Below are 23,219 nucleotides of genomic sequence, written 5' to 3' on the forward strand. Positions count from 1 at the left end.
TCCCAGAGAGGAATTCACCGGAGCTGTCTGCACATTTGGAACAGTCAGAGGATACGAATATCAAAGCGCAAACTTCTCATGAAATATGTTGTCCGGTCAGATCCCGTTCCCCCTTCCGGCTAGCGCAGGGCATGTGGTCTCACCGGGTTCTCATGCGTAATTGTGATAGCCCTCAGCACATCCTGCCGTCTTCACTGCTGTCTGTCTGTCTGTCTGTCTCCAGAGGGGTCTTCCTGGACACCATCCTTCCCCGGCGCGATGACAGTGGGGTGCGGCCAACTATCGGTCAGCGCATTCGGCTGAGTCAGGGCGACATTGCTCAGGCGAGGAAGCTGTACAAGTGCCCAGGTAAGTACAGCCAGAGCGGGGCGGCTCTAACGCCGTCCCACCTGAGGGCTTTATCTGGAATTGAACAGCACGTTAACGATCCCTTTGGTGAAAGAGCTGGGGAGACGGTGGGGCCTCCAAGTGCTTCCAGCCGGGAGGGGTGAACTTTTGTCAATCAGCTTGAATTTTTTTGAGGGCTTACGACTCTCTTCCTCAGCAGATGTAGCACCTGCAGTTGATATTCAGAGACTCCTCCCCTTCCCAGCATGCTTTGCGGAAAAGGAAGCTAGAAGTCCTGCTGTCCCCGCCCACCGATTTTTGGTTGAGGAAGTGCACACTGCACCATGTTCAGAGTCTGTTACCAAGGGGTAGGGGAGGGCAAATGGTCCACGGCGGGTTCGTTTTGGGCCAGGTTGTCACCAGATTAACTCACCAGGACAAAAAGGGAAACTCTTATTCCAGGGGTGGGGAACCTCTTCTGGGTTGGGGGCTACTGACCCCCAGAAAAATCAGTCGGGGGTTGCACACGAGTAAGAAGGGGGGAAAAACCCAACTGAGAAACAGAAGGGCACGCTCCACATTTCCCTTGCACACCGGGGGGGCCAGGCTGGTAGATTTTGTGGGTTCCAGCCCCTAGGGGAGTGTTGGGGGGGGGGCTGGAGCACCAACTCAGGTCCCCAATACTGGGGGTGTGTATCTGAGCCTCAGGGGCCAAGCCGAGGGCCACATCTGGTCCCACCTCTGCCTTATTCCTTGTTCTTCACGTCTAAGCAAACAGGAGAGTAAGGCCAACTCCTTTTCAGTCCACTGCGATGCTGTCCAAATTCCCCCTGAGAAGGGGGCAGACGCTTCTCCAGTCAGAAGTAGCCATGTTGGCAATTTAGAAGGGGGCAGTTCTGGGGTCTTCCGGGTCCCAGTCTGAGAGGAGGTGGAATTAGTCCATGTGCCGCAGGCCTGGAGACGCATCCCTCCCAGATGGGTGACGCGCTGCATGTCCCAGAGAGTCGGGAAGGAAAGGCAGCGAACACAGGGAAAGAGTCAGTCTTGCCTGCCTTGTCGCCCTGCCGGGTTAGCATCCCTCACTGGCCACCTGCTGTGTGGATATTAACAACCCCTCTGTGCCCAGTTCGCTCTTGGGGCGGGGAGCCGGTTTTGGATCGGGGGCTGCTAACCCACAGGAAAGTCAGTCAGGGGCCATGCACATGTGAGAACCAGAAAAAACACCCCCCCTCCCATCGTTGTGGCCCCCAATTGAGGAGGAGAAAGACACTCCCCTCGCTCACACCCACTTCCTGTGTCCCCCAACACACACACACACACACCCCTCCTCCTAACTAAAAAGCAAACTGAATTTCTGGGACTGTTTACCGTGTTGGAAGTCGCTCTCGACGCTCCTTTCTTGATGCTGTATCAGAACAGCGTTTGCTGGCAAGCCCCCGGGGTCTGCCCGGTAATTCCATGATCCTGCAAGATCGCTGGGTAATTGCACTTAGCGTGTCCCGAACGAATTCCCCTGCAGCCTGCCCGGCAGCTCCTCTTCGCCCCGTATAATTCTGGCAATACGAGACGTGCGCCCTGCAATTGCCTCTCCCCGGAGGCAGGGCGTTTCAGAGCAGTGGTTCTTTATCTCCCCGCACCATGACCTGGGATGCATCCGTAAATGGTCCGACGGTCTTGGAGTCATCCTGACGACCTTCCTGCCACCTCTTGATGATTCCAGGTGATTCTCTCCAGAGAGATTGGGTGTCCTTATCACCAAAAATAGCAGGTTTCGGTCAATCTCCCTGAAGCCTCCTCTGACCCATCACCATCACTGCCGGCCCTTTTCTGGCATGTCATAGGCCATGTCATAGCCCCGAGAGATGGCACCGCTAGGGTAGCTCAGATGTGTGGAGAAGGAAGGTTGGGTTTCACCTCCTCTAACTTCAGGCTCTGGCACTAGGAGTCCAGCACGGAGTTTTGCTTCCACCTGGTGCCTCTAGCACGTGCAAACGGCCTACGTGGAACCCGGATCGTTTGCAGGGGTGGTGCAGCCAGGTGGGTCCCTGGAGATAGGGATGAGTTGGGTGAGGAACATCTTTTATTAGACCAGCGTGGCTTCTCTTGAAGTTTTTCTTCACCCAGCGCATAGTCAACCTGTGGAACTCCTTGCCAGAGGAAATGGTGAAGGCTAGGACTTGAACAGGCTTCAAAAAAGAGCTAGATAGATTCCTGGAGGTTAGGTTCATGAATGGCTGTTAGTCAGGATGGGTAGGGATGCTGTCCCTAGCCTCTGTTTGTCTGGAAATGGGTGACAGGGGAGGGATCACAAGAGGATTACCTGTTGTGTTACCTCTCTCGGGGGCACCTGGCATTGGCCACTGTCAGCAGACAGGACACTGGGCTAGCTGGACCGTTGGTCTGACCCAGTCTGGCTGATCTTATGTATATTAAGTGTCCTGATTGGAGTCCGTTTCTCTTCACCCCCAGGTTCCAACCCACCCCTCTCATTGTGATCAAGGCTGAAAAATCAGCGAGCCGCGAGCCGGGGGAGGGGTACCCGGCAGAGCCGCCTCCGGGGCATTTGCATGAGAAACGGAGGCAGATGTTGCATCTTGTCAAATCTTTCAAAGTGCTCCCAGCTTTATGGAGGATTCTTGGGGGCTGCCAGCAGTTGCTGGGGGAACCAAGCCAGGGTCAGACCCCGCTTCAGAAGGGGAGTGGGTACAAGCTTTCTGAAATCCAAAGCGATCCAGAGCAGTCGAGCCGCGGTTGGTGCTATTCCCTGCAGGTGAAATAGGTGGTCTTCTGCCCCCATCAGGCACCCTCTGCCCTGCCCGAATCTATGGCGTTCCACAGTCCAGCCCTTCCTGCCTCCAGGACCAGGGATTAGTCGTAGCTGAGTTCACAGAGGCTGGAAGCTGGTGATTTAAAAACTTCCTGGGCTCTCCGGCTCTCCTGCTGCGACCGGCAACACACAGCGCGTGGGGGAGAGAGGCACTGACATGGCATGACATGAAAATCTTATCCTGCATCTTGCTGCGCTGCCGAGCTCGCTCCGTGAACGGAGGGTGCTTTGGGCTTGTTGTGACTGTGTTGTAATCCGAAACAGAGTCTTAACAATGGTAACTAAGGGGAACTTTATTGAGCAGAGTGTAATGAAGGGAAAATCACTTTTCTCGTGGGCTTGGGTTGTCATAATTTTCCCTTTGGTGGCAAGGGAAGAAAAGATCTTCCCCCATTCACATCATTTAAAAATATCCGTGGTGCAGATGGGAGAGGTTACCCTTTGGAATGATTTATTTTTCTGAGCATCCCCAGATGGATAAATCTTTCTTAGCTCCCTACTAACTGAGGCTGGATTTGAGTCTTGGACCGGGCGGTACAAGGCTGCCTGACTTGCTAGCTGTATTCACAACAGGAGATCGAACCCAGCTTGATGGACTGACGGATGTCTTTCAGGTGGTAACTCTTTGCTGCTGTCTTTCAATCCCACAGCTTGCGGTGAAACCTTGCAGGACACGACGGGGAATTTCTCTGCCCCCGGTTTCCCAAATGGCTACCCTTCCTACTCCCATTGCGTGTGGAGAATATCTGTGACGCCTGGGGAGAAGGTAGGTTCGACAGCCCGTTGGATCTGCAATGGGTTGCCCAAGGCGTTGTGTTAGCAACTTCCTGGGAGGCTGTAGGCCACCCGTATTTTCATCCTGAATGCCGAGGCTGGGCGCCATCTTGGTTGAAGTTGGAGGCTCATCTGGTGGAGTCTTGCACAGGGATGCAGAGCCAATGACCCCGGAACAGCAACGTCGTGGATAGGCATTGCTGTGGGAGGTCAGGTTCCCACATACAATGTTCTGCACCCGTCTTCTCTCTTTTCAGAGTAGAGCTTGCATAGGGGACCGGTGCTACTTGCTGCAGATGGCATCCGAAAAGGTTCAGAAAAGGGCAGCAAAAATTATGAGGGGTTTGGAACGGGTCCCGTATGAAGAGAGACTAAAAAGACTGGGACTTTTCAATCAAAAAGAAAACATAAAGACTTTCCTGAATGGCCACGTTTCATTTTTGGTTGGTTGAGCCAAAGGGAAACCAACCTTTTTGTGCAGCTCTGTTTGATGTTCACCTGTGTCTCTCTCTCCCATTGTGATTACTCCTGAGCATTGTACAGCCGCTCCCCGAGTTGCGAACGGTCGAGGTATGACCGTTTGCACTTACGACCAAAGCTCCCATGGTCGTAGAACAAGAAGCAATGGGCTTAAACTGCAGCCAGGGAGGTTTAGGTTGGACATTAGGAAAAAGTTCCTAACGGTCAGGGGGGTTAAACACTGGAATAAATTGCCCAGGGAGGTTTTGGAATCCCCATCTCTGGAGATATTTAAGAGTAGGTTAGATAAGTGTCTATCAGAGATGGTCTAGACAGTATTTGGTCCTGCCATGAGGACAGGGGACTGGACTTGATGACTCTCGAGGTCCCTTCCAGTCCTAGTATTCTATGATTCTATACTTAATAATAGGCTTTTTCTTTATTCACCATGCGGTCAATTGGCATAATCTTCCATAATTATTGCAGTTAGCTGGGCTGGCTTCTGTCTTGTTCTCTCTAGCTCCATAAAGCCCATCAGGTTAAAAGTGGGTGGTGGTTTTTTCAATGAAAGATGCTACAAGATAATAAAATGTGGCCCATCCTCCACGATCACAACTTCGTATGCAGAGTGACCGCACCGATGGCCTCTAATCTGTCGCATGAAATCGCGCCGTGGGCAAAGATAACTGTGCGCTGTCTCTTCACAGATCGTTTTAAATTTCACGTCGATGGACTTGTTTAAAAGTCGCCTGTGCTGGTACGATTACGTGGAGGTGCGGGACGGCTACTGGAGGAAGGCTCCCTTGTTAGGTGAGTTGCTAGTGCTTTTTAAAAAATTTTTCCCAAGAGGCGTGGGGTGGAAAGGATGCACCTGGTACTAATGCCTTTCTTCCAACAATTCCAAAGTGCTTCAGGAACAGTCATCGAGACCGGAGTGTTAAAGGTATTTAGGAGCCTAGCCCCCGTGGAAATCAGTGGTGGTTAGGCACCTAAATCCCTTTGGAGCTGTGCAGCCTCCCAGCTGCCTTGTGAAGTAGGGAAGTGATATTCCGCCATTGTCCGGCTGCAGAGCTGAGGGGCACGTACTGAGCCTGAACACGACAGCGATTCATGAGAACACACGGTGGGGCGACCATGCCTTTAGCTCTTAGCCTATCACAGTGCAGAGATTAGCAATTGGCGACATGGTTTTCTCGGTATGCAAATCTTCTTGTTCTGATGGGCTACTATCCCCAGACCTCACCCACTTCTGCTTTTAACTTTTTTGGATATCCCGTGTCCTGGTCTGTAGCCTCCCACGAGGTTCGGAATCCTGTTTGCATGCCGCACCTGTTAGATAATCTGGAGCAGCAACGGGCATGTGACCTGGCTCCATTTTGCCTTCACTTCAGGAAAATCCCCAGGAGAGGGTATGAATATTCTTGGGAGGCGGAGGCTGGAGGAGTATCCTCCGTGCTGCCCTTGTTCAGCCTTCATGAGTCATGCGCCCCTCCGTGTTGTCACGGGGCTGCCAAGTGGGCCCAAGTTTGGCCGTCATGGCGATGGCTTTTGTCATCTGGAACTAGCCCCGGTCACAGCCAGGTTGTCTCCTGCAGGCCTCAAACCGCCCATCAAGTGGAAGCAGCTTCTGGGCGCTGAAAGCCTGCAGGACACGGCCAGGCCGCTCTGGCCTTTCCGGATGCAGCGCCCAAGACTGAGGTTCTTGGCGAGGCTCTGTGGGGCCAGGTGCTAGAGACGGGCAAAGTACTAGGGCTCGCGCTGCAGAGCGCCAGGCTAAGCAGAAGGGCGCGCGAGCACAGCCAGCGGGCACAGACGCCCGGCTTCCTCCCACGCAGAATCGGCAGCGACAGGCTCGTAACCCTCGGTATGTCTGAAGTGCCTCCTGCTGCTTTTGGGCGGCAGCCGCCAGGCATCCAACCATGAGCACTGTCCTCAAGCCAGACTGGGTTCCCACGTGGCTCCTGCCTGCTCATCGCTTCTTCCTGTCATGCTGTCTGTGGGCAGAGCAGGACCGGCCCACGGGCTTGCTTGGGGAGAGGTGGTGTTGGTAGGAGCGCGGGTACTTGGCACTGGTTAAGGGGGCAGCTGTGGTCTCCGGGCTGTTTCTCTGGTGCCGTATGGAGGAGCAGTGGCGTGGGGTTTGTGGCCTCACTGTCCACGTGCCGCTGTCACTGTTTTCAGGGGACGAGCCCACGTCTCAGGAACCGGCCTCCCACCAGCCTGGCCTTGCGTCACTGCAGTTTTCCTGCCAAATATCTGAAGCGCTTCAAAAAAAAAAATCTTAATCCAGTGGGATTTGCAAACGTTTCCGTTCGGAACAAGTGGCTTGTGTGAGCTGCCCTGGCCCCTGACAGGGGTGGGGGCCATGAAATTAGTTTGGAAGAGGCAGGCTGGTGGCGGTCCGGCGGGGGGTGGGGAGGAGGATTAGCATGAATGGTGAAAGCATGTATTTTGCCTGAAAAAAAAAAAAAACAAAAAAAAGGCGCGCTGCATATTTTCCCAGGGATGTGTGTGAAAATCCAGCCTTAAATGGGGCATAACTTTTTATGAATGGGACCCTTTATCGCACTCCCAGGGGCTCACTTATTCTGGCCTCCTCCTCTGCGTTTCCTCTCCTCCACGTCCTCGCAGCACTTCCATTTGAGATTCAGCAGGCAGTTGCTCCGGGCGCCTAGAACTAAGTAACTTTGCAGCCTCGGTGCTTTTGGCTGCTCTCCCTTTCCCGGGCGTTGGAACGCTTCAGCGAACCGTGTCACCGTCTCTGCCGTACCGCAAGGACTCCTGACCCACGCGGACTGGACTTTGGGGGGGATCTGGTCCGAGTCGGTGCGCTAAGCGGGGTCGGGTCGGTGTTAGCGTTGGGAGGGGAGATGCAGGCGGAAGACGGTGGTGTGGGTCAGCAGATGTTGTTCCACCCGAGCGCTTGCCTTCTCCAAGTTGGGAGCACACCCTCAAGGCCTCTGGCAGCCTGGCAGGAACATCAGCCAGCTAACGTGTGAACCCGTCATGGCCTTCTCCCCACCAGGGTTTGACAGCTGGTTGGTTAACGTGCGGTAGCTAATTCACTCCCCTTTCCTCCTCCTCCTGACATGGCCTGAGCTGAGAGACAATTCATCAGGCAGCATGTCGGTGGGTACGGAGACACCGGCTTTCCGATGGGACATGACACCAAGCTCTGTCACCGTGGGGTAATACAGGTCCCCTGGATCGATCTATTGATTTATCTCTCTCTTTCCCCATGCGCCTCATCCTTCTCTCTCTTCTCCTACACACCCCGTCGATCTATCTATCAATCTAGCGCTTCCCCTTAATCTATTGATCAATCTGGCCCAACAGCCACATCGATTGATCTATCGCTCCCCACGCCCTCCTTAATCTATCGATTGATCAATCTCTCCCCCAACATCCCTATCGATCAATGAATCCATCATTCCCCACACTCAGTCCTCTTCTCTTCCCACACACCCCATCGATCTATCAATCTATCGCTCCTCCTTAATCTATCAATCTCTCTCCCCCAACATCCCCATCGATCAATCAATCGCTCCCCACACCTCCCCTTATCTGTCGATTGATCTTTCTCTCCTAGCATCCCCATCGATCGATCGATCGCTCTCTCTCCCCATCTCCCCCATCGACCAATCTATTGCTCCCCACACACCTCCTTGATCTATCTATGGTTCTATTTCTCCAACTGCCCTCCCTCCCCGATCTATCGGCCGATTGATCTCTCCCCCCACCCTCTGTCTGTCTGTCTCTCCCTACACATCCCTTGTAGCTAGCTAGCTAATCTATTTTTTGTGCAAGACCAGCAATCTGAACCCCGATGAGCTGGCTGCACTCCAATTGAGGTAATTACATTTAGTCTGTGCCAAATTCCCCCCGCCGAGTCAATTGGCTAAGCAGGGACTTAGCTACTCCCGAGGAACAACCCCCCCCTTGCCTACAGCAGATTGTGTTGCCGGTGCCCAGTGAAGGAAGGAACCATCCTGCCTCGGTGATTTACGTGTCTTGAGTGCACCAGGCTTCGAGGAGCCCGGGCTGTAACACCATCTGCATGCACAGGGTCACTGGGCTGGATGCAGTCCCGGACACCGGAACAGTGAGAATCAAGCCGTGGAAAGCCCCCGGGGAAGCACCTGCGTAAGATAGCGCCATCAGGCTGCAGGGGACCGAGCAGGAAAATCTGCCCAGCTCCGATAATTCTGTGCCACAGGCAAAGGGGGGGAACCGCTCTCGGAGCTGTAACACCGTTCTCGCTATCAAGGGACGTCTTTTTAGTCTGTGTCTGGGCAGTGCAGCCCAGTGGGCACCGGGCCATGACTCGGGCTCTTGGTTCGACAAAGAAATAAGAATGATGGGAGGGAATGTGCCAGGACCCCTGCGTTGCGGCTGTCACTCCGAGCTCTTTGTCACTCACAATACGGGAGACTCAAGTCCCTACTGCATTCACCTAGATCCCATTTAAGATGGCCCTGTTTTTGTGTGGGTAAATCGAGTGCCAGGCGAATGGTGGCCGCATTTGGGAGCGAGCCAGGCTGGCTGTTGTTCCCAGATGATGTTTAAACCCTATCCCAGGTGAATACTAATCAGGTGATTTTTTTTTTTTTAAAGATCTATAAAATGACTGGTGTGGAAAAGCGAACAAGGAAAAGTTATTGACTTGTTTCCATAATATAAGAACTAGGGGTCACCAAATGAAATTAATAGGTAGCAGGGTTAAAACAAACAAAAGGAAGTTTTCTTCACACAGCGCATAGTCAACTTGTGGAACTCCTTGCTAGAGGATGATGTGAAGACCAGGACTTTAACACAGGGTTCATAAAAGAGCTAGATAAATTCATGGAGGTTAGGTCCATCAATGGCTATTAGCCAGGATGGGTAGGAATGGTGTCCCTAGCCTCCGTTTGTCTGGAAATGGATGACAGGAGAGGGGTCATGTGAGGATTCCCTGTTCCGTTCACTCCCTCTGCCGACAGTGGCCAATGCCAGGTGCCCCAGACAGGATACTGGGCTAGATGGACCTTTGGTCTGACCCAGTCTGGCCGTTCTGATGTTCTTATCTAAGTTGCAGTTGGAATGAAAAACCTTTGGCTGTGTTGACTTTGGCAGCTGGACTGTTCTCTCGAAGGGCAGGTGGCCTTGTACGTTTCCCTGTCCACTGCCCTGGTGATCACAAGCCACTTCTGCCAGTCGCCGAGGCGAGATCTTGATGGTCTGTTTCCTGCCTCCTAGGTCGATTCTGTGGGGATAAAGTCCCCGAGCCTCTGATCTCCACCGACAGCCGGCTGTGGATCGAGTTCCGGAGCAGCAGCAACATCCTGGGCAAAGGTTTCTTTGTGGTTTATGAAGGTACGACCCTTCGCTAGGAGGCCGGCATCGAGGGGATCCCAGCACGACGTGGGGAAGTAACAAACGGGGACCTGTTGGAGAAATGACAGCTCTGCACTCGCTCCCTTTCCAAAAGCTAGTGGGACCCGTCAGTAGGCAAGGCCCAGCCTGTTTCCAGGGGATGGTATAGAGTAGACCACATCTGAGCACAGCTCCTCTGCTTCCACCTGTTAAGAACCTACTGTAGCTACCACCCATCTAGGCAGAGGTTTATCACTGGGAGGTTGGTGCTTCCTCACAGGTTAACTGTCCAGCCAGGTCTCTGCTCAGAGATTGTAAGCGTCTGGCACCGAAATTTCTACCCTCCCTGAGGCCAAATGATGGACACAGCCTGTTGTCCTTCAGGCGGATTAGGTAAGATCCTTGAAGGTGAAGCTCCTTGGATGAATTTCAGGCTGCCTAACATTTCTTGTCAGAGGCGGGGCTTGCCTGCAGTCCTGGCCCTTCCCCGCTGGTCAGTGGACATGTGTTGTCCTGGTGTGACGCGCTATGTCTATTGTCTGTGAGGGCCTTCCAGAGGCGAGGTGTCGCAGCATCTTACATCAGGACGAAGGGGTGTGCAATGGAGCTGGCTGGAATTTTGGAGCCCAGAGTGTCTTTTTGTCAATCTGTGGCCTTTGTTTAAGCCCCAGAATATACATTCTCCAGGTCGTTGTGCACGAGCCGTCTTGCACACGTCGCTAGAAAATGCTGAAAATGTTGTGGAAAGTGTTGGGAGAAAATTCCCTCGTTGGTTTGGGGAGGGGAAAATGGAAGGAAAGTCCACTGGCTCTTTAGAAAAATAAAGGGGGTCTGGTGTGGACATGTGGGGATGAAAAACCAGCATTTTTTCACAAAAGGAGGGTTTCGTTTTGCTTCTCCCACTAGTTTGCAAGCAAGACAGATTTCCTTTTTCCCTGCCAACACCAGCCTGGGGACTGTGGCTGTTACTGCAATCCACAGGCTGCGGGGTAAGGGTGCGATCAGCTGCAAGGCGGGAGGGGGGGAAAGGTGGCTTTGCAGGGGGTTGTTATATAGACGTTTCGGAGGCTGGTTCTCCGTGACATGGATCTGGGCAGTTGAGCGTTGGCAATGCAATGTCCCCGAGAGCTGGAGGTCTGAACCTTTTCCTAGCAATTAGCAAGGCTTTCACCCCTTTCTGTTAAATATTTGGAGAGCTTTTTCCCCTTGTAAGAGCTTTTTTTCCCGCACTGATTTTGCTGCTTACGTTTCTATTGTTGCTTTCCCTGTCTGCCAGAGTAATTACTGGGGACCAAAACCAGGGAGATCAGAAATTTAAGTAATTTTCAGAACAGGTGAGGCACATGGATCTCTGTGTGTTTCACTTAGCTCTTGGGCTGGATCTAGGACTCATTTACTACCCGTCTGAAGCACCCACTTGTCGTGTCGCTCCCTGCTGAAAATACCCGGAAGGCAGATACAACACTTTGTGCTGTTGTCTAGCTGGTTAACTGGCAGGAGCCTTTCAGAAAGAATGCAACTGATTTAAACTATCAAAAAGCACGAAATGCACCAGCCCCCCTCCCAACCCCACACTGGAAGGCTTCAAACAACCCTGAGCAGGATTCAGAAGGTCGGGCCGAGCTGTCGCTGAAGCTATAGATCAAGGCTTTAAAACTAGAATGCCTGAAGTCTGACACCTACAGGATTTAGCGCAAAGGCACAGATCTGGTTTGGATCGCGGACTCTTTCCTGAAATGTTTACACTGTGAAAAGTGTCTTTACGTGGGCTGTATGCATATGCTCTTCCACATGAGTACGTGCACACAGAGGGCTCCGCCACTGGTCTGCCTCAGTTTCCCCATTTGTAAAATTGGATTAATGATACTGACATCCTGTGGGAAGTGCTTCGAAAATTGTTGCCAAAAAGTATTAGATAAGAGTTAGGGAAGCAGAGATCACAAAACGCTGAGCAGCGCCATCAGGGCAGGCATTGTGGGATACTCACAGCAGCCAGTTCTCTCAACAAAACAAACAGCAGAGTCCAAGCTGGCTATTTGTTGACAATAAAGGGAGGAGAAAAGGAAAAGTGTCCCTCACAGGGCTGGAAGTTTTTGTCACCAAAACTGAGTGTTTTCCCCGACAAAAGTTGCACTGCGGTGTAAACGCTCTCATCAGTTTGTCACCAAAAGGCAGTTACGCAGATTTGTGTGTTTAACACGGTTTGCGTTCTGTTTTGCAGTGGGGTGGTGGTGTAACATGTTGGGAACGGATCCCTTGATTCCAGCTCAGTGGGGTGGGGGGAAAGGGAGTGATAAAGGATGATCTAACAACGGGGAATTGGCTGGGTCCGTTATCGGTCCCTATCCTGACTTCGGAACACTTTTTTTGGAAGAGATGGAATTGTTTTTTCTCGTGACCTCCATTAAACTGTTTGCAGACAGCGCCGTCTAGTGGTAGGATTCCATGTTATTTTTCTCCTATGGGCTTTAACGCTGCTTCCATGGAGGATTGCTATTATTCACTTGACAATTAAATTAGTGGTAGTGAACTGGCCCAAGTAGCCAAACAATTCCTGCCCCAGACAGCTGATATCCTTGGGGCTGGATATAGTAAAACAAGAGGCGCAAGGAGGACTCATGTTTGATTTTTTTATACCTTTTATGATTTGTTTGGGACCTGGGTAGAAGGAATGTGGTTAGCATAGATTTGAAAGGGGAGAGGGTGTTTTGGGAGCAGGCATTCGGTGAGGAAACCATGTGTAATCCCATCAACGTGTGGTGTGGTTTTTTTTCCTGAAGCAATCTGTGGTGGAGAAATTCACAAGGACGCTGGCCAGATTCAGTCTCCCAATTACCCAGACGACTACCGGCCATCCAAAGAGTGCATCTGGAAGGTCACGGTTTCCGAGGGCTTTCATGTAGGACTCATGTTCCAAGCATTTGAGGTGAGAGGTTTGAGTTGGGTGCGAACACGGCCAGCCGAGAGACGGTAAAAAGGGAGCGTGGCAAAGAACGTACGTTTTGTAACATTGGGGACTTCCCCCGCCGACGTGGTTGTTTTAGAAAATTATTTCCAGCCCATCCTGATGCCACTTGCATCAGAGAAAAGCGTGCATTGCACCTTGACGCCTTTGCTGCTCCTTCAGATAATCTACCTGTGCAGGTCTTATCTGAGGACCGCACGCCGCTTGCCAGCACATTCGCTGTTGTGTGTATTCAAGGGTCCCAGTGGTGGGTTCTGTCCGTGCACATATTCGTCAATTACACATTCAACTAAGCGGGCAATCTAAAGCATGCAACCAGTAGCGTGCTCTGTAGATTGGTAGGCTGATCGTAACCTCCTGAGGAGCCCCCTCTTACCATCTCCCGCACTTTCCAATGCCCTAATTCAGCTGCGCCAGAGAGCTATATCCTGACTGGACCGAATCCACGTGTGCCTTTTGATCCTTTCAAGCGAACCAGAGTCTGACTGGGCTGAGCAAAGTGGGTAACCTCCCCTGGTGTGTTCCTTTTCCCGCTGCAGATTGAGAGGCACGACAGCTGTGCTTATGACTACCTGGAAATCCGAGACGGCCCTACCGAGGACAGCCCTTTGATCGGACACTTTTGCGGCTACGAGAAGCCAGAAGATATCAAATCCAGCTCCAATCAAGTGTGGATGAAGTTTGCCTCCGATGGGTCCATCAACAAAGCAGGGTTTGCAGCCAACTTCTTCAAAGGTACCGGACCCGAAGTGGGTTTCATTGAGATGAAACTTCTCCACAAGAGACATTTTCAACCCCTCTCCCAGGAACGTCCCATGACTCAAGTGCAGGCCAAAGAGTTTAGCGGTGTGGCCGACAGGCAAAGATCAACACACGGCCTCTGTCTCAACTGGGGACGCAAGCTGCTTGGGATAGTACAGCTTAAACTGAAGCCTCCATAGGTCCTTATTAAAGGGGAAAGTCTCCTGCCAGCTTGTTGTTGTAGTTCTCACCTATTGGTTAATTGAATAGTTGATTAACCTCAAGAATGCTTATCTGTTGCTTGACTATTCTACAGTCCCCGGGGGTGGGGCCGGCAGCCAGTTTGCTCCAGCCCCACTCCCGAGGAGCCCCCTTGCCACTCCATGCTGCTGCCTCTGTATCAGAGGCAGCAGCGTGGGGTGCCAGGCGGGAGCTGGTCCACGAGGGGCGCCAGTTGAAAAACCAGCTCCCCTCATGGACCGGCTGCCTGTTGCCCCATGCTGCTGCCTCTGATACAGAGGCAGCAGCCCCTGTCGAAGGCAAGTCTGACCTCCTGGACCCAGCGCGAGCTGGAACTGAGCCAGCTTGTCTGCCCACCTGGCTCCTAATACACTTTAAGTGCAGAGTTGTTGGAGGGGTAGGTCCCGGACCCTGGACTGAGCCGGGCTGCTGGCCAGCCTGCTAAGAAACGTACTGGCAAGGGGGGAGGAAATGCATGTTGTCTATAGCATTAACCTATAGCTTTGCTTATCGGTTAATGGACTGCGCTATTACATCCCTACCTCCGGGGGGCTCCTTTGTCGTCAGGAATTGAGCAATGACCAGTAGGCTGGTGATGCTAATTGTAAGCCCCTTACTTGGTAAGGGCAGGACTGTTGTAGCCCCTCTAGACCTCTTCCACTGCTCCTGTGGCCCATGAGGAGAGCTTGAAGTGTCGCCTTTGCTTCCCCACAGAGGTGGACGAATGTTCTCGGCCGGACAACGGTGGGTGTGAACAGCGCTGCGTGAACACCCTGGGCAGCTACAAGTGCGCCTGTGAACCTGGCTACGAGCTGACGGGGGATAAAAAAGGCTGTGAGGGTCAGTATCCTGCAGAGCGGGGCGCGTGACTGGGGGAGGGGAGGGCGCCACGGTTAAGAAGAGTTAAGCAAACGTGGTTTGAAAATGGTTCCCTGCCCCTCCCCCCTCACGGAAAAATGTTGACACAAACAAATTACGGTTTCCTCAGAATTTTCCGTGGAAAACGTCGATTTTTTTCAGTGACAAAAGGAAGTGTGATTGATTCTGTCCGAAAGCCAAAATATTTTAATCCTGTGTTATCCCATTCTCCTTGCTGGGTTGATTGGCCTGCATCTTCCAGGGCACGCCAGCATGTCAGTTCTGGGTGAGGGAGAGGCCGCTGTGCCCGGTGGGGGATGAGGCCCGAAGGGGGGAGCCTAGGCCACTGAAAAGAAGGGGGAGCAGAGGCACTGTGGCGGGTCACCGTGGCAGATGCCAGCAGCAAAATAGTTCAGCTGGATGCTGGAACCAAAAAAGTTTTGGTTTCTGGGTGGTCAGTTTTGCCCTGCAAATGTACACGCCCCCCGGAAAGCAGAAACGTCCCATGAAAAACCTGCAACCAAAGCCCCAGTGGTTTGGCTGGAAAGTTTTGAGGGGAATTTTTCACCCGGTCCTAGCTATAACGGGCGGATGTCTTTAAACACGAGGTAGCCAGCACGGACCACGCAGCCCTGCCCCAATGAGACAATCCCCTCCCTGCTCTTCTCGGGTTTCCGCCCCTTATTTGAGCACCAGTTTGGGAGTCGTGAGCAGAATGAGCAAGTGCTTCAACACCCACCCCCCTTTTTGGGCCTCCTTTGGTTCTGCCCCCAGCGGGGAGGCCTGGCACGGATCGTAATGGCAGCGGAGGTAGGCTCGTGCCGAGGGATGCTGAAAGTCGCTCTGCGTGAGATGGCGCCTGTGCATGATGCGACTGGCACGGCCTGGATTGGTCTAGAACTACTTTCTCTTCAATTCGTCTACCTTACAGGAAACGGGGACGTGGCCTTTGAAACCTCCCGGGGCGGGGAAGCTAAGGCCCAGGGGCCGGCTCCAGCCTCTAACTTGCCTGGAGCCGGCTCCTGAGGCTCAGGGCTCCCCTTTCTCCAGCATCGGGGAGCTCGTGCTGGGCGGTCCATCCCCCCCATCTCCCCTGTAACTGAGGGGGGAGGGGCCTGATCCTCGCAGGCTGGAGTCAGGCAAGCCAGGGAGGGAGGGTTAGCTCTGTGGTTTGAGCACTGGCCTGCTAAACCCACGGTTGGGAGTTCAATCCTTGAGGGGGCTATTTAGGGATCCAGGGTAAATCTGTCAGGGATGGTGCTTGGTCCTGCCGTGAGGGCAGGGGACTGGACTCAATGACCTCTCAAGGTCCCTTCCAGTCCTAGGAGACAGGTATATCTCTCTCTATCCAATTCACAAGTTTCTCAGTCAGAGAGGGGTGGTTGTTTTTTTTTTTCTTTGCTCTCACTTTTGTGTGATTTTTTTTTTTTTTCAGTGAGTCCCCGGCCCCCGACCCAGCCCCCTGCATGGCATATGTAACAGAGATTGCTTTTGCTGCTTCAGGCCTGGCTGAGGGGCGCATTATGCACTGGAGCTATGTCTAAACTGCATCCCTCTGTCGACAGAGGGATGCAAATCAAGCACATCGAAACTGCGAATGAAGCAGGGATTTAAATATCCCGTGCTTCATTAGCATAAACATGGCTGCTGTTTTTTCCCGACCCTGAGCTTTTTCGGGAAAAAAAAAAAAAAAAGCAGCCTAGATGTGGATCTGTCGAAAATAAACCTGTTTCCTGTGAATACAGGATCTGTCGAAAAAGGGTTTATTTTCAACAGATCCACATCTAGATGGCTGTTTTTTACAAAAAAGCTCCGTGCTGGGAAAAAAGTGGCAGCTGTGTTTATGCTAATGAAGCGCAAGATCATAGAACCAGAGAGCTGGAAGAGACCTCAGAAGGTCATCAAGTCCAGCCCCCTGCTCTAGGCAGGACCAATCCCAACTAATATTAGATATTTAAATCCCTGCTTTATTAGCGATTTCGACATGCCTAATCTACATCCCTCTGTCGACAGAGAGCTATCGTCTGGACACACCCAGCGTGACAGCACGGAGAATCTGTCGGGAGAGAATACAACAGTCCTGCCTCCATGGGTCCCCTCTGAGCCTTGCTGAAAATGTCTAGCCAATATTAACAGAATTCAGACCAGGGTCTGGATCCCTTAGCAGAGTTGGGGTGGGGGGAGGTCTGTGTCTTGCGCTCTCAGCTGAGCGTAGGCCCAAGTGAAAGGGCAGGTGGTGGGGGACGTGAACAGCCCCTGGCCTTCAGCTGCCGGGCGGGGACTGGCAGCTGGCTGGAATGCACGGCTGTTCCGTCAGATGCGTTGTTTTGCGGCTGGCTCTTCTAGAGGGAACGCGCGCAGGGCCAGGTCAGCCTTTGAACTCTGAGAAGCCCATAAAACAGCGCCGTGCTGACGGGGCGCTAGGAAACGAAGGCCAAGACGAGCTCTCTCGTGTTTGCTTGCTCTGTAGGGCGGATAAGAGACTGCACCGGGGCCTGAGGGGAACCGGTGCTGGGCCAGCCAGAAGGGGCGGAGCCTCAGACAGAAGGGGCGGGGCTGGGGCTAGCCTCCCCCAGTCAGTCCTTCAGCACTGCTGGGGACATTAGGGAGAGGTTTAAAAGGGCCCGGAGGTCCAGACCACTGCCATGGTAGCAGTGGGGGTGGCTGGCAGCCCTGAACCCTCTTAAATTTCTGGGCTCTGACCCCCTTTTCCCCTTCACCCCATCAGCAGCCCTAAGTCACCACAACCACACTGGCTTTAGCTTTGCTAGGAAAAAGGTAGGTGTGTGTGTGTGTGTGAGAGAACCTTCTCCTGGTGTCGAGGTGGATAACAAACCACCAAAGGGTTTGCCTTTAGTAGACGTTTAAAACAAACAAAAGGAAGTTTTTCTTCACGCAGCGCACAGTTAACCCGTGGAACTCCTTGCCAGAGGATGTTGTGAAGACAGGGTTCAAGAAAGAGCTAGATAGATTCATGGAGGATAGGTCCAATCAATGGCTATTAGCTAGGATGGGCAGGAATGGTGTCCCCAGCCTCTATTTGTCAGTAGCTGGGGATAGGTGACAGAGAGGGATCACTGGATGATTCCCGGTTCTGTTCACTCCCTCTGGGGCACCTGGCCTTGGCGCTGTGGGCCGACAGGACACTGGGCTGGATGGACCTTTGGCCTGACCCAACCTGACCGTTCTTATGACGTTTTCAGACTCGAGTTAATCGATTGCCACGTCCGCGGCGGTACACGTAATATTTGTAAAGGCTCCCTTGGGCACACCTGGCCTGCTTGAGGAAGGCTACAAACATTGGTTCTAGGCAGCTCTGTAGCATGAAGAGCCACCCTGCGTGGCCTAGAACGAACACACGAGCAATCCCCACAGTGGCCCGCCCAGTCACGTTCCCGCCCTCAAGTTAATTGGCTGTCACTGAACCTGAGGTGAAAAATTGAGTAGTGACCAATCCCGAAAGGCTCCTGCGATATCCAGGGCGGGACCCTCAGCAGGCCTAGACCGGCAAAGGTCCGGCTACTCTGGTGGAGCTGCGCTGGTGTTTATTAGCCAAGGATGCGGCCGGAAGCGATTTTCCATTTTCTCCCCGCTCTCGGCGAGTTTACAACCCATCCCAGGATTGAGAACACAGGCCCTGGCCCGGTGGTTGCCCCCAACAAGCGCTGACTGGTTTCCTAAGGGACACCGCGGCTCCGTCTCTTCTTTGCCTGGCTGGAAGGCGGTAACCCTTATGCCCGTGTGTCTCCCCTCCAGCGGCCTGTGGCGGCTTCATCACCAACCCCAACGGGACCATCACGAGCCCCGGCTGGCCCAAGGAATACCCCACCAACAAAAACTGTGTCTGGCAGGTGGTGGCGCCTGCCCAGTACCGGATTTCTCTGCAGTTTGAAGTCTTTGAGCTGGAAGGCAACGAGGTACGTGGCCGGTCCGGGGAGTCGGTAGCTGCGGTTCTCGGCTGGCCCGGCTCCTGATGGGGGACCTGGGGTTATGGCCTGGTTTGGGGGCTTCCCAGTGTTTCTCGGCCCTTGATTTAACGAGCCAGAGGCAGCAGGTAGTGAGGCGTTTTTGAATGAGAGGAATCTGGTGCCTCGGTCGGGAGTGGAGCCGTCCTGAGCTAGTCCCGTCACAAATGAGCTTGCACCTATGGCAGTGGCTGTCCGAGGTATTTCCACTTACAGCTGTTATTACAGGCACTCCCCACCCTGCAAACCTCCGGCTTACACACATGGGTGCCCGGTGGCTTAGTTGGGGGAGGCTCTGCCTTCCCAAACCACCAGAGTGGCCCCAACCACGCTCTGCCCCCCAGAGCACTTGGTGGGGGGGGGGGGCGTTCTGGGGGCAGAGTACCACGTGGCTTCCTCCCTCCCTGCTGCTCCGGGGAACGGGTGTGTGTAGACGCTCTTCCCCTCCCCGTGGTGGTACAGGTGGAACCTCTCTCGTCCGACACTCTCTGCTCTGGCAACCTCCGTGGTCCGGCGTGATTTGAAGTAGCCGGGTGTCCACGTAGCATGGGTGTGGCCAAGTTTTCTGCAGCCCCATTCAGTTTTACAGCCACCAGTCCTGGCGCTCAGTGTGCTGGGCTGTGATTTAGCTCTAGTTTACCCCTCCGGATCTTCTCAGAGCCCAGTAAGCAGGGGCAGCGGAGGCAATGCTGCCAGACAATACTGACCTCCCGTGGTTCAGCACCAGTCAGGCCCCGAGGGTGCCGGACTAGAGAGGTTCAACTTGTAGATGACAAGCTGGAGCGGGAAGGGGAGGAGTTCATGATAGTAAGAGACTGTGGGCTGGGAGAGCCTTACCGGCAGGCAAAGTGTGAGTTGCTGTGTCGCTCGGGAAAGGGAGACCCGCACTGCAGTGTGTGTCTGCGCCCCCCGTGCTCTGACGCCCGACTCTCCCCTGGCAGGTCTGTAAGTACGACTACGTGGAGGTGCGCAGCGGGCTGGCCTCCAATTCCAAGCTCCACGGCAAATTCTGCGGCTCGGAGAAGCCAGAAGTGATCACGTCGTCTAGCAACAACCTGAGGCTGGAGTTCAAATCGGACAACGCGGTATCCAAAAAGGGATTCAAAGTCCACTTCTTTTCCGGTACGCGGCTGTGTCCTTCGGGGATGAAAGCTCTCTGGGCCGGCCAGCCGGCTCGTCCTGCTCGCCAGAGGCTGGGAACGGGCGACGGGGGAGGAATCACATGATGATTCCCTGCTCTGTTCATTCCCTCTGGGGCAGCTGGCGCCGGCTGCTGTCGGAAGGCAGGATGCTGGGCTAGAAGGCCCTTTGGTCTGACCCAGTGTGGGCACTCGGAGAGCATGACACAGGGTTGCCGGTTGAAAGCTGGGCGAGTATTTTTGCTAGGACTGGTGAATTTGCCTGCCAGGTCTCCGGAGGACTGTGTTCGTCTGTTCACAGTTTGTTGGGGGAAGGGGCAAAAAGTTAGGTGAGTTCTCGGCCCTAGCAGAGTGTGCCGGGTGATCATCGGCTCCGCTTCCTCCCCTCGGCATGGACTCATGCTTCCCCCCACTTTGTCCCTCCCCAGATAAAGACGAATGCTCCAAAGACAACGGCGGGTGTCAGGACGAATGCGTCAACACGTTCGGGAGCTACGCCTGCCAGTGCAGGAACGGCTTCATGCTGCACGAGAACGGGCGCGACTGCAAAGAAGGTGAGGTGCCGCTCGCTGCAGCCACGGGGCCCTCCCCGAGTGAGGTCAATCATGCAGCAAACCACGGGCCGGTCCTGCCTACGGACGGGAACGGAGCCTGCGGCAGATGCACCAAGGACCGGCTCCCAGCCTGCCTCGTGCAAGGAGCACGAGGGAAGGAAGGGCTCGGCTCCCACTAAGTTTCCGTGCCGAGTTCAGCAGCTCTCCACGGAGCTCCCCAGCCTGGATCGGTGGAACGCAGCTCGTAGGGCACACACCGGCGCTGTAGACATGGCTGTGGGGAAACCCGTGTCTGTGGGCTACAGAGCAACCCCAGCGCCAAACTTCAGAGCCCGAGCTGCGGGATCGACACTGCTGGTTTGAGCGTGGCAGCGCACGCCCAGGTGTGCGGAGCCAGGCCAGGAGTCCTGTTGCCATGGGCTGCGTAGCCAGACCTAGGGATGTTACAGTTAGATTAGTTCACTAATCGAATTGTCGACGGGATTTCCATCGACTAGTCAATAAGGGATCCTCCGCCTTTGAAGTGTAGCAAAAGCCCTGCCAGGCGCTTGCTACAGTTCAAAACCAGAAACCCTGCAGAAACCCAGTGAGGATCTTGTCCATTTCAAAAGGAAGCCCCGCAGGGAGCATGGGACCAGCAGGGGACCCCTCTGGTCTCGTATATTTCAAAAGCAGAATCGCAGCAGAAGCAGCGCACGCGGAGATGGCTTCAGGCCTGCTCACACCGTTTCTACTGTGCCTCTACCTCCCCTGACCCCCGTGGAGACGGTGCTGGGAGGAACCAGCTTTTAAGCCGGCTCCCCCCAGCACCGGCTCCTGCTCCCCCCCACTTGCTGCCTCTCTCTGACAGAGGCAGCAAGGGAAGGGGGGGAGAAGCGACTAGTTGTGTCACTAGTCGACCATCCGACACATTTCTGCTTATCGGCGTCGACTGATCTCTTGCATCCCTAGACAGACCCCCTGCATCTCCGGTGAAACTCTTTGCCTTCTGGCTCTGGTGGAAGTGATGTGACTCGAGAAAACTTCTGCAAATGTCGGGGAATGTGGGTCCCCCACTAACCCCGAGGGAGCGGCAGGTCAGGAGTGAAGAAACGGCATTTCACTGAAGTTTACGGCCGTGTGTGTATTGGTGCCAGCAGTTAATTAGGTCCCAGGAGAGTGGCTATGTGCCGTGACACCAATTCACTCTTCCTCCAGGAGTTGACTGGAGAGGGATCATTTGTGCATGTAATGCTATTGTGGAGTTTGCTTCAGCCCGTCTCTGTAAGTAGGTGGCACCGCAGAGGTGCCTCTCCGTCGCTGTCTGCCTGATCCGCGGGATTGTCTGGCAACAGCTACGGATCCAGTCCCCACTGAAAGGGTCAGCGGGCAATGCCAGTGGTGGTTCTTGAGGCTGGAGTGCTGGTCGGCCCCGTAACTCTCACGGCAGGAAGAAACTGGCGTCAGAGCAAATCTCGGGCTGGTAACAGACTGAGACGCGGCATCTGGAGTCTTGTGTTTAGCCCCAGAAGGGGACAGCAGAGGGCAGGACAAGCTAGCTGCAATTAGCGCACCCTGCAGCTCGGTGTGTCTGCTGAGATGGGCCACCGCCCGCGGCCGGGGGTTTTGTGGACAGAGGCCTGGATCCTGGATGGAGACCGCTCCCTCCGTTCACACCGACCCTGAGCAGCCCTCCGATGGACACGCAAATGGCTCGGTGCCTAAGAGACACCGCAGGAGTGAGGGCGAGGTGGGGGAGAGACGGATCTGGGGGAGAGGTTACTGCCCAGGGTGGGAGCAGAGGGCACGTGGGTTCAGCGGGGAAGCACTACACGTGGGACAAGGGCGGGCCTTTGCTCTCCCAGCACGGCACAGGAGCTAGACTGTAACTCCGGCCCAGGCAGCGTGGTGCTTTGTCGTTCCTGAGCCACAGGGCACGGGGACCCTGCTGCAGCCGAGGCTGAGAGAGGGGGGTGGTAGCTCTGGCAGCAGAAGCTCCATCTGAAAGATGCAGGGGTCCCAGGTCGTGCCCTCCCGTGGGCACAGTGTTACCCAGCGGCTGGTAGAGTCTCTCCGCTTCGGCTCGGGAGCAGCCTCTTGCCTGCTCCAGCTCCGGAGGCTTGAGTAGGTGCCTCCCTCTCTCTCTAGCGGGCTGCGAGCACAAAGTGAGCAGCGCAGAAGGAACAATGGCAAGTCCGAACTGGCCCGACAAGTACCCCAGCCGGAAGGAATGCACCTGGAATGTGTCCGCCACTCCTGGCCACCGGGTGAAAATCGTGAGTAACCCCAGGGAGGAGCCAAGAGGGGTTCCATCCGCTTTTCTGCTTGTGCCGGGGCGTTAGTTGCCCAGACTCCTTCGGCAGAGTTTGTGGCCAGCGTTCCCCCTCAGCTGCGCGGCGGCACGGCTGAATGAGCCCAGCTGGGCTCCAGGAGCCTCCTGGAGAGGAGCACTTCTCCCTCAGCGACAGCAGCAGCCCCTCCCCCAACGAGGCAGCTCTGTGCATGAGCCCTGAGCCCCTGGGCGGGGCTCATTAAACAGCTACCGAGCCGTACTGCTGCGCAGCTTAGAGGGAACCCAGTTTGCGATGCACCCCAATGCTACTGAGTGAGCACAAAGGCAACCCCTCGGAAGAAAGCCATACTTCTGTCTTCAGTGCGGGGTGGCGTGTGAAAGGCCCCATACACTGAACGAGGGGGGAACGAGAAATACTGAATAAATACCATGCCCTGAATGACGCAAGACCACTGGGGGGGGGGGGGGGGAGAATGTGATCTTGTATTTCTAGACGGCATCATGATGCGTATGCACATGGGACGGGGCAGTCTTAACTTAGGCATTTCCTACGTTTTCAGTGCCTGACTTTGCAACCTTATGGTCCCGTTGAATGTATTTGTAGGGGAGGAAATAGAACCTATAACTTGGGCCTCAAATGCCAGCAGACTTACCCACAGCCCTATGTCCTCATTCATCCACGCAAGCAGGCATTCTTTGTTTATGCACTTTCCAGAACAGGCAGTAACTCTGCTCTTGCGTGTGTC

The 23,219-nt window shown here is 54.3% G+C and overlaps 1 protein-coding gene across 3 annotated transcripts in view; it reads left to right on the plus strand.

Moving 5' to 3' along the window:
- TLL2 (tolloid like 2) overlaps positions 1 to 23,219 on the plus strand; it is a 72,464-nt gene that overhangs the window by 44,238 nt on the left and 5,007 nt on the right. For 2 of the 3 annotated variants that reach the window (XM_075934523.2, XM_089780024.1), the window contains 11 exons: positions 224 to 348; positions 3,805 to 3,920; positions 5,095 to 5,197; positions 9,623 to 9,739; positions 12,520 to 12,665; positions 13,244 to 13,439; positions 14,400 to 14,525; positions 18,300 to 18,460; positions 19,450 to 19,630; positions 20,076 to 20,201; positions 22,329 to 22,456. In XM_075934523.2, the coding sequence (XP_075790638.1) occupies positions 224 to 348; positions 3,805 to 3,920; positions 5,095 to 5,197; positions 9,623 to 9,739; positions 12,520 to 12,665; positions 13,244 to 13,439; positions 14,400 to 14,525; positions 18,300 to 18,460; positions 19,450 to 19,630; positions 20,076 to 20,201; positions 22,329 to 22,456 (1,525 nt within the window). The remainder of the gene's footprint in view (positions 1 to 223; positions 349 to 3,804; positions 3,921 to 5,094; positions 5,198 to 9,622; positions 9,740 to 12,519; positions 12,666 to 13,243; positions 13,440 to 14,399; positions 14,526 to 18,299; positions 18,461 to 19,449; positions 19,631 to 20,075; positions 20,202 to 22,328; positions 22,457 to 23,219) is intronic. The other variant, XM_075934526.2, reaches the window with a different exon arrangement.

The sequence above is a fragment of the Pelodiscus sinensis genome, chromosome 8 (genome assembly GCF_052426305.1).
Source record: "Pelodiscus sinensis isolate ZL-2025 chromosome 8, ASM5242630v1, whole genome shotgun sequence".
NCBI lineage: Eukaryota > Metazoa > Chordata > Testudines > Trionychidae > Pelodiscus > Pelodiscus sinensis.